The sequence below is a fragment of the Python bivittatus genome, unplaced genomic scaffold (genome assembly GCF_059951505.1).
Source record: "Python bivittatus isolate LINGU-HERP-01145 unplaced genomic scaffold, Pbiv_v1 ctg000160_np1212, whole genome shotgun sequence".
NCBI classification, from domain to species: domain Eukaryota; kingdom Metazoa; phylum Chordata; class Lepidosauria; order Squamata; family Pythonidae; genus Python; species Python bivittatus.
Window position 1 is genome coordinate 5,313,855 of NW_028277076.1, and position 15,200 is coordinate 5,329,054.

Sequence of the window (15,200 nt, forward strand, 5' to 3'; positions counted from 1 at the left end):
GATTATGGTGGACTAACTTCATTTGGGCCACGAAGGCACCTGGAGGATCTCAAACCAAGGGTGTTGTTTTTCTCTCAACTGTGCCTAAAGCACAGGACTGTTGAGAGAAAACATTCAGAGAGATATACTGCTTTCATCACACTGTTTTCAACCATGTGCAGCTATGAATGGCCATCTAGGAGAACACACTAAGGAGGTGACCTTGTTGTGAAACAGAAAGATTTGCTTGGATGCCAATTTATCCAAACCACGTGACCTTCTGGGTACAGAATGCCCAAATCTACACAAGGATTGGTCACTAAAAGGTCATTTCAGATAACACCATCAAAGAACCAGGACCTCCATTCTACCTACTTCCCACCTACTCTCAGGACTCCATTTGACACCGTGCTCTTTAGACATTATTTATATAGATGTTTCTTCTTAACCTGGTGTCCTCCAGAGGTACCAGACTTCAATTCTTACAAAACTGGGGAAAAGAAGCCTTGCATTCACATTATACACTGAATCTGGTTACTGAATAATCCACTGAACTCTACATTAACCAACTGGGTTGATTTTGCAAAATAGACTAAACTACCAAAAGCCTAGCCAAGGTTAACACTTAAGTTTTATGCAAATGCTAGATCACCACATGATTTAACTATATTGTGTGAATACATCCCATGTGTGTACATGAAAGAGGGTGTGAGTAATCAGGAGAGCCAAACTGAAGAGCAGAAAATTGGGGAAGGAAGGAAGGAAGCCATCCACCAACCAACCACAGAACTGGACTCAAACCTACTTTGAGGAACTTTTACATCACCTTCAATTCCATGTGTTTCTTAGTAAACATGTCCCAGAAATAAATTATGCCATCTTATAAGTAATTAGTGTATCTGAATCTGTTAGGAGGAGAGTGACACAAAATCTGTTTGATCTACCCAAGTACTTAAAAGACAGGTTTATTAGTAGATGACAGATGGTAGAACATTTTGCTGGGCTAGTAAGAATGCACAGGGGCACCAGGGGGTTGGAAGGAAGTAAAGCAGAACATACTTTCCCCAACTTCAACCTTACCAGGACCCCTGATTGCATCATAGCTTTGTATCAAACATTTACTACCTACTTCCTATTAGGACAATCTCTCCTTGAAGTATTTTCTACCAGATAGTCATCAAGGTTTTGTTATTAACATGCAACTATTGGAACATGGGACCAGCTCATCAGAATGATTTTCTCTTCTATTGGCATATCATCATCTTGGAAGACTTTATTAGATCACATCCTGGCTTGATGCAGTATTCCAGATGTACTGGGACTATGATTCCCCAAACTCCCGGCCTGGAAGATGTCAAGTTGGAGACGATGCTAAAGATTATCATGTTGCAATGCTCCAAACTAGCATCAACTAGCTTCTGGTAAGACCTAGTTTGAAGACTTGCACTGAAACTGGTGTATAGGCTGATGGTGAAAAGGATAAGGAGAGAGGCACAGCTAAAGATCTGGGAAGACAACCCTACACATTTTCTTTTGCAAAAGCTTTTTAAGTAAAAGAACTAAAAGGATCCTATGTTTCTGGTCTCAAGAGCTGCCCCTCTCCAAGAGGAGAGCAAAGTCTTTTTTTAAAAAAAAAAATCTGGAATTAAGGGAAGAAATCAGGTCAAGCCATACAGGTGTCCCCTTCAGCTTTCCAAATCTTTGAACTCCCCCCTGAAAAATAATCAAATCAGTTCTTCTATTGGGATGGAGAACATACCCCATGCACTTCAACGACATCCTGGCAGGGCTTCCTTTGACCATCTCAAAGCAGTCTAAACAATAATCTTCTCTAAAACAATGACGGTAAAAAATGGCCACTTGAAAAAAGTCTCGTGCCCTTCATTCGGATTCAAACTTCATCAGCTGTGTACCCTCTTCCAAACACCCTAGACTATTTATATTTCAAATTTGTCACAGCCCATCTCACTACACACCAGTGTCTATAAAAGGGTTTGTGTAAGCTCCCAAACCTTTGTAACTCAGTTTTGGGAATCTAGGCTGGTTCATGGCCAATTCCCTCTAAATTCCCTCTTATTATATATTCAGCTCAACATTGCTTCTAGGAATCCAGTGGCAAAACTATAATATGCAACATCTCAAGGCACATTCAGCTCAAGGCCCGTCCCAGCTCCTTTAACTAGGACAAACAGAAGACTTCTCACCGTCGAAAGAGAGCATCCAAGTTTTGCCCCTGGATCATAAGCATCATGCAAGAAGCTCTTGATCTGTGCTTGATATTATCAAAGAATCTCACATATGTGGGACTGAAAATTTGGTAATAAATTCTGCTTTCTACATCCCTTTGAACTCACTGCAACAATTCCATTTACCAGCATTCCAAAAAGCGCCCAATGATCTGTTTCACTGTTTTGTAAAAAGAACGCCATTCTTGGAAGTTATTTCCATACCTCCCATTTAAAAAAAAAAAAAGTAATTCCCTTCCACCCTCACTTCTCCTAAAATTATCCTAATGGGGAAGTCCAACAGAAAATGTCCTGGATTCCAGCAATTGTAACTAATACATTTCCCTAGCTGGAAAACGTATTACATTTAATGGGATCCTAAGCACACTTCTTCCCGTGTTCCCAAGTAATCAAGCACAGGATTGCATTTTGTAATTACAACAAGGATATTCGAGGTAATCTGCTATAGATTCGCTTTACCACACAAGAGGATTGCGGGGAGGGGGGGACCCACATTATGTTATTTTATTAAAATTGTGGGAGGAAGACCAAACAAGGAAAAACAATGCTTAAAAACCTTGCACTTTCCCCCTCTTGGCTTAAATGTTTAAAGATTTAAACGTAACTTTAGTACCTAACTTATTTTAATGATATCGACATAGTATTTGTAACGTGACCATGTCAACTGAACATTCTTTTAACGTGATCGCTGCAAATACTGCATAAATGACATACAGTTTTATCACACTTAGAAGAAATGAGACAGAACCATGTTACCTCCGTTTGTATAGCACGCATCCTTGGCATTTGTTTAGGACTGGGTGGCAAGTCCTATTGCTTTGAGAAAAACTTTCGTGTTCCTCTCTTTCCCCCCACCTGCCCAGCCTAAATGCAGCACAAGAGAAAGCAAATTCCCTTGTTTTCACTGGAAACTTGTTTTCACCACTTCAGACCAGCCACTCTAATCAATGAATCACCCTCAAGCTTTGACTGAAACCTGCAGTCATGGTGTTACCACCTTAGCATCCTCACTCTGCATCATCGGAAATCACAAAAGGGCTGAAGGTGAGAACTTAACCAAGGAGGCCACAACTTAGATTTACCTGAACTATCCCGATCAGACTTCCAAATTAGGTTGTCCTCCCTTGGGTCTGACTTCCAGATTTAGCACCATGTGCAAACATCTGGGCGCTGTGGAGAGATCAAATTGTCCAAGCCGGAAACATACAGAAGATTGCGGAAGGTACAAAGGACACTTACAGCGAGTACCGCTTAGAACATGGGGCCTCTATGGAACGTCCTTCTCCAAAGCAGACCCCAAATTTCTAGGACCATCATGAAGGGAAAGATGCAGAGCACCGTTTTCCAAGCAAAACCCATCACTGGATGAGAAAATTCATCCAAAACTAAGCCCCCTCGCCAAGGAGCTGGAAGGAAACGCGGGAGGGCAACCAAGAGGGATTTTAGACGAGTGTGTGTTTAACTGTACACAGTTACATTTTTCAGATGAATAACCTTGGAGGGAGAATTGATTTACTGTGCTATGCCTTGCCCTGCTTTTATTCCCTTTCTCTCCTGCTGGCCCTCTTGCTTGTCCGACAGAAGAAACAGACTCAGCAGGCTAGCTTGTCCTGTCAGACAAGGCGCTGCGATCTAACAAAAGGGCAATAAGTTGATATCTTTTTATTTTTGCTCAGCTCGTGAATACCATTCCACCAATTAGAAAAGCTTTAAGAATAGCCAGAGACCCTTGAGAGCGTCGCTCTTGCATAGGCATTTTGCATGTTGGCATCGGCCCGATAAAATGGAAGCCCGTTTTCAAAGATGATGATACGCCGAGTAATTTTATATACACTGTTTTTAGACACCCAGGCATTTTCCAGCTCGTATTGGACCTCTGGCGCACTAAATTATTCACACAAATATCCAAGATACGGATAGCTGCCATCTCAAAGATGCTCACTGCTCACAGCCTGATGAGATTTGTAAATGTCCACGCTATCGCCCTATTTTTTATAAATATGCTAGTAAGCACGAACAATCACAGCTAGGCAATTCTCACCAGGGAAATGTAGATCTAGGCTGCATTTTTTAAAAAAAAAAAAAACACAGTGGAAGAAAATCTTTTTCCTTGCAAGCCAGTGCAAATTGGACAGCATTATTTGCCTGCCCAAGTGTTCTTACCTGTGTCTCTGTTGGTATTCCTCAGCTGTCAAAGCTATTTGTTTACATTGGTTAATACAAATAATTGCAATATCACCAATATTTGGCAAATGTCGGTAATCCCATTTGAACACACTAATGCATATATCCTTATCGGACAAAACTGTCCATTCAAACATTAGTACTTGCTTTAAAAAAGAAAAAAAGGTCATTTGTTGCTTCAGCGTTCTCCTCGCTCCCATTGTAACGACCTATAAGATATGGACTTCATTATCAAATCATTTTCTGCACGCTAGCATGCCTTTCTGTATAGCCTGTGGCTAATATCGAAACAAAACAGTTCTAAACTATGCAAGTAAATTTGCATGATCTTGACTTCGGTACACAATAAGTCCGCAGTAGTTAATAGGACGTCTCTTTACAGTAATTAAAGATATTTCTTCCAAAGCTCATAAAAACTAGCGCACGTTTAAAACAAAAGACAAGCTGTGGTCTTTTCTTTGTTCATTCTTTCTTACAGTAACACAGCAGACTCCAAAGAGCCGTTACAAAATCCCACACACAATTGTATTTTTAAGTCAAACAAGAACATTCACTTACTCCACCTAACACCTACACAACCGATTGCTTCAAAGTTATAGATGATTACGCAGGAGATCAAAGCACATAACTTTCAGTAATTTCCCCTGCAGAAATGCTAATTTGGTTGCTGGTTTCTTCATTTAGTTGTTTTGCTTCCAACAATACTACTTTCTTTCTCTCTCCCCCCTCACCGCCCCACTCTTAAAGCAACTGTTAGGTCTAATATTTTAATTTTCAAATAGGCCAAACCTTTCCCCACAGGACAATACAAATTAAAACTTTCCTCTCTTTGCACCTTGGCCTCCAAGCAAAGCATTTGAACGAAATATTAATAGTCCACAAATCTTCCAGTGAAACAAACATTGGATACCATGGAATGACAATGGAAAAGTAAAAATAAACAACCAGGAAAAAGAAATTAATAAGAAAACTAATTGGCCATAAGGACGTCGTGTGGGTAACTCAGAAGTATCAATGACATTCAAAAGGGTTGCTTTCCAGAAAAGGGTGCCCCCGCTTGACATTTGTGTATAATTTTTGTAACTCAAACTGATCAGACAAGATGGGGACAGAATCTTAAAAAACAGCCTCCAGAAATCCTGCAAAAACGGTGACCCTTCGTAGCTCAAGATGCAAATGTTGAAATTGCACGTTAAGTTAGGTAACCCTTTGCAGCTTTCCTCTGGGAAAGCTCACGAGAGAAAGAAGAATCAAAAGGACAAATACATTGGATTATTTAATTGTTAGAAACATGACATAAGACGACTTGCATGGGCTTCTTCAAGGCCACGTAGAGGCATTCCGCCTGCTTAATAGCAAAAGGTATTTATTTTGTCAATGAGTTTCAATCAGCTTGGTTAGGTCGGAGACATTCCTAGTGGCACATGTGCTTCTTCCCAATTGAACAGGGACACATTTGCTGTTGATCTTCAATCCCTAGGACGGGGTTCCATGCAAATCATTAGGGTTTACTCCAGATAAAATGTCTTTTTAAAGGCCAATCTTTCAACTGCAGCATAAGCTTTCCTAAATGGACATGTTGAAGACAGAAGCCCCCTTTGGAAAGAACATAATTTGGGAAGGGGGGGGAGAGAGAAAGCATTCATGAGTCCAACTATTCAGCTAGGACTTTCAGAACTCCAGCAATATTTATACTCTGCATGTCTGGTTACCAATTACCACCCGGTTTCCATGGCAAAAGATTTTGGAGTTGTTGCTATGAAATGCACATAGTTTCTCTCTTAACCCGCCCCCCTCCCAAAGCTTTGGGGAATCTTTTGGGAAACCTCCTGAATGTTAGACAAAAGGTAATGTACAACCAGAAATGTCGTCTTTTGTCCATCATCAGACCACTTGCAAAGTCATATTATGTCGCAGCGATTGAAGTGACCATGTTTTACCCCACTCTGGGCACAAAGGCAGCCCTAAATTTTAGTGACAAGCGTGAAGTGGAAAAGAAAGGAAGGAAGAAAAGAAAAGAGGCCGAGATTAGAAGCAGCCTGAAGTCAAAAAGGCAGAGGAGAAATTTTAAAAAGAAAAGATTAAATACATTTTTAAAATCTCTGGGCACCTACACCTAGGTTAGTCGTAGAACCAATATGGAATTGCGATTGGTGTTATCATTTTGTACTCGACAAGACATGTGAGACCACAATAAAAACTCTGTCTCAGAGAGCTTACAGAGCCGGGGGGGGGGGGGGGAGGCACAATAAAGGAGATGAATTGAGGAGGGGAGCATATGAACAAGTAGGGAGGCCCAAGAACTGAAGTCTATGTATTTCAGAGGGATAATTTTGTGCTAAGAAAAAGGAGGGAGAATCACATTTCCTAGTGCCCCCAAAACTCCAATACCTCTGAGTTGAGTTAAATTCCTTCACATAGAAAGAAACAGCCCATTTCTGAGCATGACATTATTGGGGGGGGGGGGACAACTAAGTGTCTCTTAACCACCCTTCCCTGTCCCCCCCCCCCCAATTTCAAGCTGCATCAATTTTATGCTCTAGCATAGCCATTTCTGTGCCTGCCCAGCAAAATTGGCTTCGCTTGCAGTGAAGTACAGATGTCCAGACCAACTACAAATGCCTTTAGTGCCTTATTTATTTATTTCAAGGACAAAACGACCCTATGCGGATCCTGTCGTACAGCATTATGGAGATTCCCATCAAGAGACAGTTTGGGAATTCAGTTTAGACTCCCTAAACAAACTTCCAGGCATTGTTGATCATACATCATAAACTCTGGAAGGCCTGCACTGAAACGCTGGTCATGTTTTACAAGGGGATATATTATTAACTCTTCATCGGGAGGCCTCTGTTCCATTGGCAAATCCTAATAACAGTTTAATTCTATTCAGGGTCAAGGCTTGTGAAATGCAGTGGGATTTATCCCCGGGTAACCACAACTAGAGAATTTTAACCTATGCGATTCTGAATCAAGGAGGGCAAGTAATAATAATAAAAGAAGAAGAAGAAGAAGAAGAAGAAGAAGAAGAAGAAAAAGAAGAAGACACCCTATGCCTCTATGACACCCAGCTATTGTAGGGGAGATAGGCAGGAGAGAAATCCAATCAATAATAATAATAATAATAATAATAATAATAATAATAATAAAAAATTATTATTATTATTATTATTATTATTGATTGGATTTCTCTCCCGCCTATCTCCCCTACAATAGCTGGGTGTCATAGAGGAGTGCCTTTATATTGGCAACCATGCACAATTTCTGAACCATAAACCTGGTTTGTGTGTTTTTGACTGGCTTGGCTGAGAAATTGGCCAATCTGAAGAATCAAGAGTGTGCCAGGAACAAGCACATGTCTAAAATTTAACCTGCTAAATTAAAAGGAGCCGTTGCCTTGTTCCTGGGGAAGGAAGAGAACCCCAAGATTAAAATGGAGCTTTCTCAGATTCCCCCTCTGGCTGTCCTGAGGACTAGCATCTTGTAATGGTAGACATGAAAAACAACCGCCCCTGGAAAATGGTGTCCCTCCCTCAGGGATCCCAAAGTGGCTCCAAGATCCCAATTCAGGCTGGTTTATTTGTTTGCTTTCAGAATGAAGAGACTTCACCAGGGTTTTATCAAAAGCAGGCAGGGTCGCTCCTCTTTGAAGGGTTGGCAGATATTGGATGCAATATCCGCTCAGAGAGACACCAGCTCGTCCTCAGCCGCCCAACTTTGGACAGTTTTGGGGGGATCTCTAGGGAAAAGCGCCATCCTAGTGGGAAGTGCTAAGGGACTGACGTTGCCTATCCTAATGGTGGAGGCAGCTCTATTGTTTTAAACGCCTGGACCACGAAACAGACACTGCCATGTCCCCAGCTGTTCAGACGACCCTCCCTGCACTTGTTCTCTGCTACCTCAGCCCTCTGGTTTCCCCCCACCCGCCCCACTCCGTAGGGATCCTCCAACTAAACAAGCCGGCCCTTCCCAGCCCAACGGCTGCGCGCCGGTGCAAAGGAACCGTGGGCGGCGAAGGTGTCGCGGCGGTCCGGAGGCGGTTCTTGGTTCTCCGGAGATAACAGCCCTGGACTAGCTTCGGGACACCGGTTCATCTTCGTTCTGCCTCGGGAAAGGGCCCGGAAGCTTGTCCAGAGCTTATGAAGGCGGCAGGCCTCTCCGCCGTTGAAACTGGCTCGGTTTCAGGAAGGAAGCACAACGGGAAAGCGCGCCTGGTGCGCAGCGCCCTATCCAGTTCTTGACCAAGGGTGCGCGGGCCGGACAGCTCGCCCGGCGCTCTTCGGCTTTTGCGCTCGGCTTACGCCGGACGGTGGGGATGGCCGAGGCCAGGTCTGGCCCCGCCAGGTCCAGCTAAACAGTGAAGTTGTTATCTGTTCCCCGCGGCAGGTGCGTAATCGCGCTTCCCTGCTCGTCGCAAACTGCCAGCGGTGGAAGCCTCTTCGGAAGAATCTCTCATCGGCTTGCAACCTCGTGTGGACAGTCCAATTCCAGTTGAAGACGGGGGAAGGAGAACGGCGCTCCCCAAGCCGCTCGCGTCCTTAGAAGGCTCTCCTCTGCCAAGCAAAAATGCCCATTTCCCCAACCCCCACTCCCAGCGATGGTCTTTTCTTTTCGGGGGTGGCTTAATTGGAGGGGCCTGTCAACAAGCCACAATCAGGGGATGTCTGGGGGCCGCAAGAGCTGGATTTGGGGTGGATACCGGGGTTACAATGGAATCATCCCCCCACCCCTTTTGATAAAGAAGGTCTAGATAGAAAACAAGAACCAAGGAGAGACGTGACCCGGGTTTGCTGGTGATTAACTTAAAGGGCCTTCTGGAAGGAAAGCTGCGTTCCGCGTTCGCCCCACACGCTCAAGCGTGAGTTCCGCATCTGGGCCAGCGGCGCGCAGCAGGCTCGGTTTCGCTATGGCTGGCGAGTTCTGGGGTTCAGGGGTCGTGCGAACAGACTCATAAAGATGGGAAATGAAGGGTGATTTCTTTAAAGGAGGTAAAGCGGAGAGGAGAGGAGAGGAGAGGAGAGGAGAGGAGAGGAGAGGAGAGGAGAGGAGAGGAAGGAAGGAGAAAGAGAGATGAGAGAAGGAAGGAAGGAAGGAAGGAAGGAAGGAAGGAAGGAAGGAAGGAAGGAAGGAAGGAAGGAAGGAAGGAAGGAAGGAAGGAAGGAAACAAGAAAGCAGGCAGGAAAGAAAGAAAGGAAAGGAAAGCAAAGCTGGGAAGGGGACTTTTTAGGGGGAAGAGAAAGCTATCTCCTTCCTCCGCTCCCCACAGAAAAGCCACAGGCCTGGCGACCGGGTGGCCTCTCTCGGCTGTGAAGCGCCGACTCTTCCCTCCTCTCGAGCGAGCGAAGAAGCCGTCGCGCCGCTTCTCCAGCCCGCAGCGATAAGAAGGCAGCTAGAAACGGGAGTCTGCCGCTGCCAGCGGCCGGGCCGCGCAGCAGCTCCGCTCCCCAGAAGAAACCACGCGGCGGGCGCTTCATTCCCGAGCGAACCCGGCGGCGTCTTCCGCAGCCGAACCCGAACCCGAACCCGCGCGGGCTGCAAACCCAGATTTTTCTACCCCCTAACAAAACACACCGCCGGTTTTACAGCAGGGCGGAGGCTTTTAACCACCGTCCCCCCCGCCCCCCTTCCAGCTCCCGGCTTAGAGTTTTGGAGTTTAGAAATCCATTTCCAAAAGACGGTAAAAGCGGATCGGTGTGCACTGAAAGCCGCGCCCGCAGTCCCAGTCGAACCCGGAGGGAGGGAGGCGCCTCCCGCAACCTCGTTCGCTAAAGTGGGAGGCCCTTCAGGTCGAGGGGCGACTCGTGAATCAGGCCTGGCCCGTCGGTTCTCTCTCTTTTTTTTAAAATGTACTCGTGAGGATGAGTCCTGATGAATAGGAAAGAGAGGCGCCGTTTAAACAGAAGGAAGAGGGAAAGGACAGTACTTAAAAAATAATTTACCAGCAAACGCACACTGCCAAACCTTTAACAGAAAAAGCACTTGGAGTAGCTTTAGTCACAAGCATCTTGCACTTAGTCTGGCGAAGAACATCTCCCACCCACCCCCCAAAAATCGAAATCTTCCTTTACAACCTCCACCCCATTTTGTTTGTTTCAGGACCATATTCAGGAGGTTTTTTTATTTCAAAAAATCACTGAAATGTTTCGTCTATTGCACAACTTTCCAAGCAGAATGCGGAACACCTCTTTTCCCTCAAACGCATTCACCTATCATTTGCATGCGAGCTAAAATTATTATTATTAATTACTCCTTTGAGGGGAATGCTTGTGCGGACTCTCTCCAGCACTTTACAGCTTTTCGTTGCTCTGACCAAAGTTATTTAGCCAAGATTGCAAGGATCAAAACACCCACCAAAAACAGCCTGAAAAATGTCTCCCTCCCCTTCCTTCCCAAACCATATTTGGGGAGGGGTTTAAACTGCAGATATAAAATTCCCCACAGGAATTTTAAACAAACAAGGGGGAAAAAACGTTTATAGACTTGGCTTTCAAAAACAAAATCTCTCATCAAAAAAGGAACATATTTTGATTGCTTCACAGAGGTAAGTAGAGATTGGTTTTAAAATATGCCCGACTAAAGAGAATGGAGAGGAGGAGGAGGAGGAGGAGGAGGAGGAGGAGGGGATTTCAGAAATATAAAATAGGAACAACAAGGCAGGGAAGCGGATGGCATTGCTACAAATAATTCATGTGAAAAAGAATATAAATAAACTCAGGTGGGAGCTAGCTACTCAGAGAGGACTTTAGGGGGAAGAGGAAGTGATCAAAATCTGATGAGAAAAGCAACAGAAACGTGATCCAACCTGGATAAGAAACAGTGCGAGGAAAGGACAAAGAATCCTGTCCCCACTCGCTTGAATAAATGCAACACTAGTCGCGCGGGTGAAGCGTTGCCCCGCTTTTATTCATCCTCCTTCCAACAAGCCATCTCCCCCTATTCATTTCAAAGCCAAACCATTTCACCAGTCCCACCTCCAACCCCCGCCCCGAATACCCTATGCAACCATGTTTTTCCCCCCCGACTTGCACACAACGAGCCAGCAGAGTAGTTCAAAGAGGAGGGGAGAGTCAAGGAGATCGGCAGGTGGGGGAACCAGTCCACCCCCAAGGGGTGAGACTCGCTCCCTCTAGTTCTCTCCCGAAGACCTCAGCAATGGGTTCTAACGCAGCAGCATCGAACGCAAGGGGGGGGGGGAGCGAGAGCCCTTTGATCTGAAACGCTCGGCTTATTCTCCTGGAAAGCCGCCTCGATTTAACTGCTTTATGCCTTTCTCTCTCCCCCCCCGCCCCCCCCCCCCCCAGTATACAGCTATAAATGAGATCAGCTCAAGCGGGGAAGGCAGTGGGGAGGAGTTCCAGCGGCTAAAACGGAAGGGTTTGGGGTGAAGGGAAAAAAGGAATGTGCAAATATCTCACTGTTGATAGTCTTGCTTGCAGTAAAGTTTGCGGTCTCGGAAGTAACAGCTGGTGGTCAGTGCCTGGTGGCAGACGGCGCACTGCAAGCATTCTTCATGCCAGGAGGACTCGTTGACCCGCATCAGGAAGCGGTCAGAGATGGGTCGTTGGCACCCCTCACAAACCGCCTGGTGCTGGCAATCGGAGCCTGGAGGAGGGGAGGCAAGCAGCGAGGAGAGAAAGGGGGGAAAGTGTGAAAGCGAGAAAATACGACTCGCAAACAGAGCCCGAGCCCATCATCCCCAGGGCTGTGTTTCTAAGGGGGAAGAAAAGGGGGCAAACTCCAGTTCGGAAATGGCTGGAGGGACCAATCGCTCTTCATTCCCATTCAAGACAAGGCCGGGCTTCTGCTCAAATCGAATCGCTCGAGTTGTTTTGGGCTTCTGTCCCACAGCCCTCCGTTTATTATTAGCCAGCGACTTCGGGGGACAGAAACAGAGGCAAAAATCCAGATGGAGAAGCCAACGGACCTGGGACAGAAGAGCAGAAATTACGATTCCGCTCGGAGCTGGACGGAGTTCCCCAAAGATCCCAATTCCCCATGCCTCAGCCGGCGTCCACGCCAGGGAAAGGGAAGCCAGATGAAAGGAGACAGGGATGAGCTTCTGAAAGGGCTCCAAATATTTTCGTTCCTCTTCCCTGCTCTCGATGATTCATGTTCAATAGCAGGTCTACTCAAAAGGAAGCACCCCAAGATCCACAAGGCTTGCTTCCAAGAAAGCATGCCTGGGACTCTGGCCAGCCAGGGTGTGGGCAAGCGTCATCTTTGGCAATTTACGTCTCTGGATTCCTTCACCAGAATCATCCCCAAATACCCCAAAACACAATTCCTGTAGGATAGTAGTTATAATTATATTTTAGTAGAAACAGCATTACTGTAGAAACAGCAGCAGTTGTTATTTAATTTGGCCTGGCTGATAAAATAATGGCCAAGGAAAAGATGGAATAATCACATTTATACACCTATATTTGCCCTAGAAGAGTTTGTTTGAATGGCCACGAAGTTAAAAACACGGCCTTTTCCTTTCAGCATAGTCCTAAACTGTCCATATTCCTCTAGTTTGCTACATCAGAAGTGGACCTTGGTCATCTAATACCAGATCTTATTAACAACTGCATTATGATGACGATTATGATTATTAACCCTATTCATACCATCCCCACCATGTGGAATGGTTACAGGGGAAAGCCAAGCCTTTCAAAGAAATGAAGGAGCTAAAGATGAGTTAGCTGGGTCGGCCACCTGCAAATATCTCTTTGGAGAAGTTTCTAGGAATTTGGCATGCGATTGTTATTGGGGACGCGGGTGGAAACCCCTGCAGAATTTTAAGGGAAAGTTGTCTTAAGGGGCGCCCGTGGGAGTTGACTGCAGCTTGAGGATTAACTTGGCCATGCTTCGGATCCACACGGGGAGGGAACTAATGGGGGGGGGGGGGTTGCAGTGGGGAGAGGCCCGACTGAAGCAGGGCTGTCAAGAAAATCCAGGGGTTGAACTCAGGGAGGCTGTTAGAGGAGACTTGCGAGCGCATCTCGCCTTCCAGGAGAAAGGAAGGCAACGGTCCAGACTTCCTCCAGTTCTTCAGAGAACACGAAGTTCAAGATTAAATCAAGGCATTCACTGCGGGGAGTATCGGGGAGGTGCGCACCGAATTCCGGGCTCTCATTCGAGATACGCCTGAGTGTTTCATTCCTTCCTACAGGCTGTACTTCTACAGGTCATTTAGCCATAGAGTTTAACAAGCGTGCCAAACAACCAAACGCTCTTGGAATTTGGGGAGTGTACACGCGGGCGCCCCTTCTGACGTGCTTCCCCCGAAGCTGCCCGCTTTCCATCTGGGAAAGCCCCGCGACAGGAAGGGGAGGTAAGCGACCTTGAAACGCAGCTTATTTTTACCTCCGTCGCCAATTCGGGGCAATTCGGCAGCGATTCGGGTTGAAAGTTTGAACCATGTTCAACGCAGCCTGGATAGCAATGCCGGGTTTTCACATCATGCACAGTAAGGGGGGGATGGGGGAAGAGGGGAGGGCATGCTCCTCCAAAATGAGGGAGGTCTGGGTTCCGGATGGAGGGGGAAAAACGCGAACAGGGACGGGTTGGAAGCTGGCAAACTGATGAAAAATAAACTAGAAAGGGCTTCAGTTGGACCCTTGGATCGCAACGAGAACGGAAAGAAAACGCTGCGTTATCACTCAGTCCGGAATGTAAGTCAACGCCGGGCGCAAAACTGGCGTGAAAGCGGTTCCTCTCCGTCCGCCCTGCCCTTTCCGTGTGGATTCCCGGCGAGGACAGCTCGCCCCTCCCTCGCCAAACTCCCGAGCATCTCTAACCGCAGTTTTTCGGCGCTCCAGACGAAGGGAAGCGAGAAAGGATCGGGGCCCAGGATTCGGAGCCAGCCTTGCATTCTTGGGAGAGGGGAGGAGAGGCGTCTTTTTAACCTGCAGGAGAGTGTGAGGAAGAGGGGGCGGGTGGGCAAAAAAGCGAAGAGGAAGCGAGGAAGAGCCAAACTCACCGAGTAGGACTCCCAAAGTTGCGGGGCCCGAGCGCAGCGGGCGATCCTCCATTTTAATCCCGTCCAGCATCTTCGCGCAATTGACAGAGCCGCGGTTCAAACAATTTTCCAGCGCCTCCGGTCCCGCGGCCACGTCCATGGGGCGACGGCGGGCTACGGAGGGGAAGGGAGCGGCGGTTAGTGGCCGCCCCAGCTGAGATCTGGGCCTCGGAGCAGCGGGACGTTGCCGACGGAAAAGGCGAACGGGGCGCAGCCTAAAGGCCGAACAAGCCGGACGTCCATCGGCGGGGCGGCCGGGGAGGTCACCTGCTGGCTGAAAGGCGCCTCCGGGGCCCCTCTCGGGGAGGAGGGGGCGGCCAGGCCCTCCCCGAAGCAGGGAGACGCCCGGCACTGCATGCACCCGCGAGCGCAAGCCGTCTTCTCTGGAGCTCTCCTCGGCCCAAGTCCCAACCAAAAGTCCCGAGCCGGGAGGCGCTCCGTTTACAAGCGGCGGAAAGCTGCGGCGGAGGAATACATCCACCCCGCCACTCGCCTCACCTCCGCCTCCCCTCCTTTTCCCAAAAAGGCGGGGGGGGGGGGAGAGAAAGAGAGAGGGAGAGAGAGAAGAGGAGGAGGAGGGGAAAGAAAAAAAAACTTGCTGACATTTGAACTCCCAATTGGTGTGCTTAATATCCCTACGCCGCAGTGAGGCGGTCTCTCGCCTGTCAAATAGTGCCGTCCGCTTACGCGCAAAAAAGGGGGGGCAGCAAAAAAAAGTGAACGGAGGAAAGAAAGAAAAACGGAGCGAAAGAGATAGATAAATAAAGCAGGGAGGAGAGAAACGGAGG

The 15,200-nt window shown here is 47.0% G+C and overlaps 1 protein-coding gene across 2 annotated transcripts in view; it reads right to left on the reverse strand.

Annotated features, from left to right (window-relative positions):
- LMX1B (LIM homeobox transcription factor 1 beta) overlaps positions 1-14,512 on the reverse strand; it is a 112,593-nt gene extending 98,081 nt beyond the window's left edge. For both annotated transcript variants that reach the window (XM_088146741.1, XM_088146740.1), the window contains exons 1-2: positions 14,374-14,512; positions 11,825-12,011 (exon numbers count right to left, since the gene is read on the reverse strand). In XM_088146741.1, coding sequence (XP_088002867.1) covers positions 11,825-12,011; positions 14,374-14,512 — 326 coding nt within the window. The remainder of the gene's footprint in view (positions 1-11,824; positions 12,012-14,373) is intronic.
- Between the last annotated feature and the right edge of the window lie 688 nt (positions 14,513-15,200).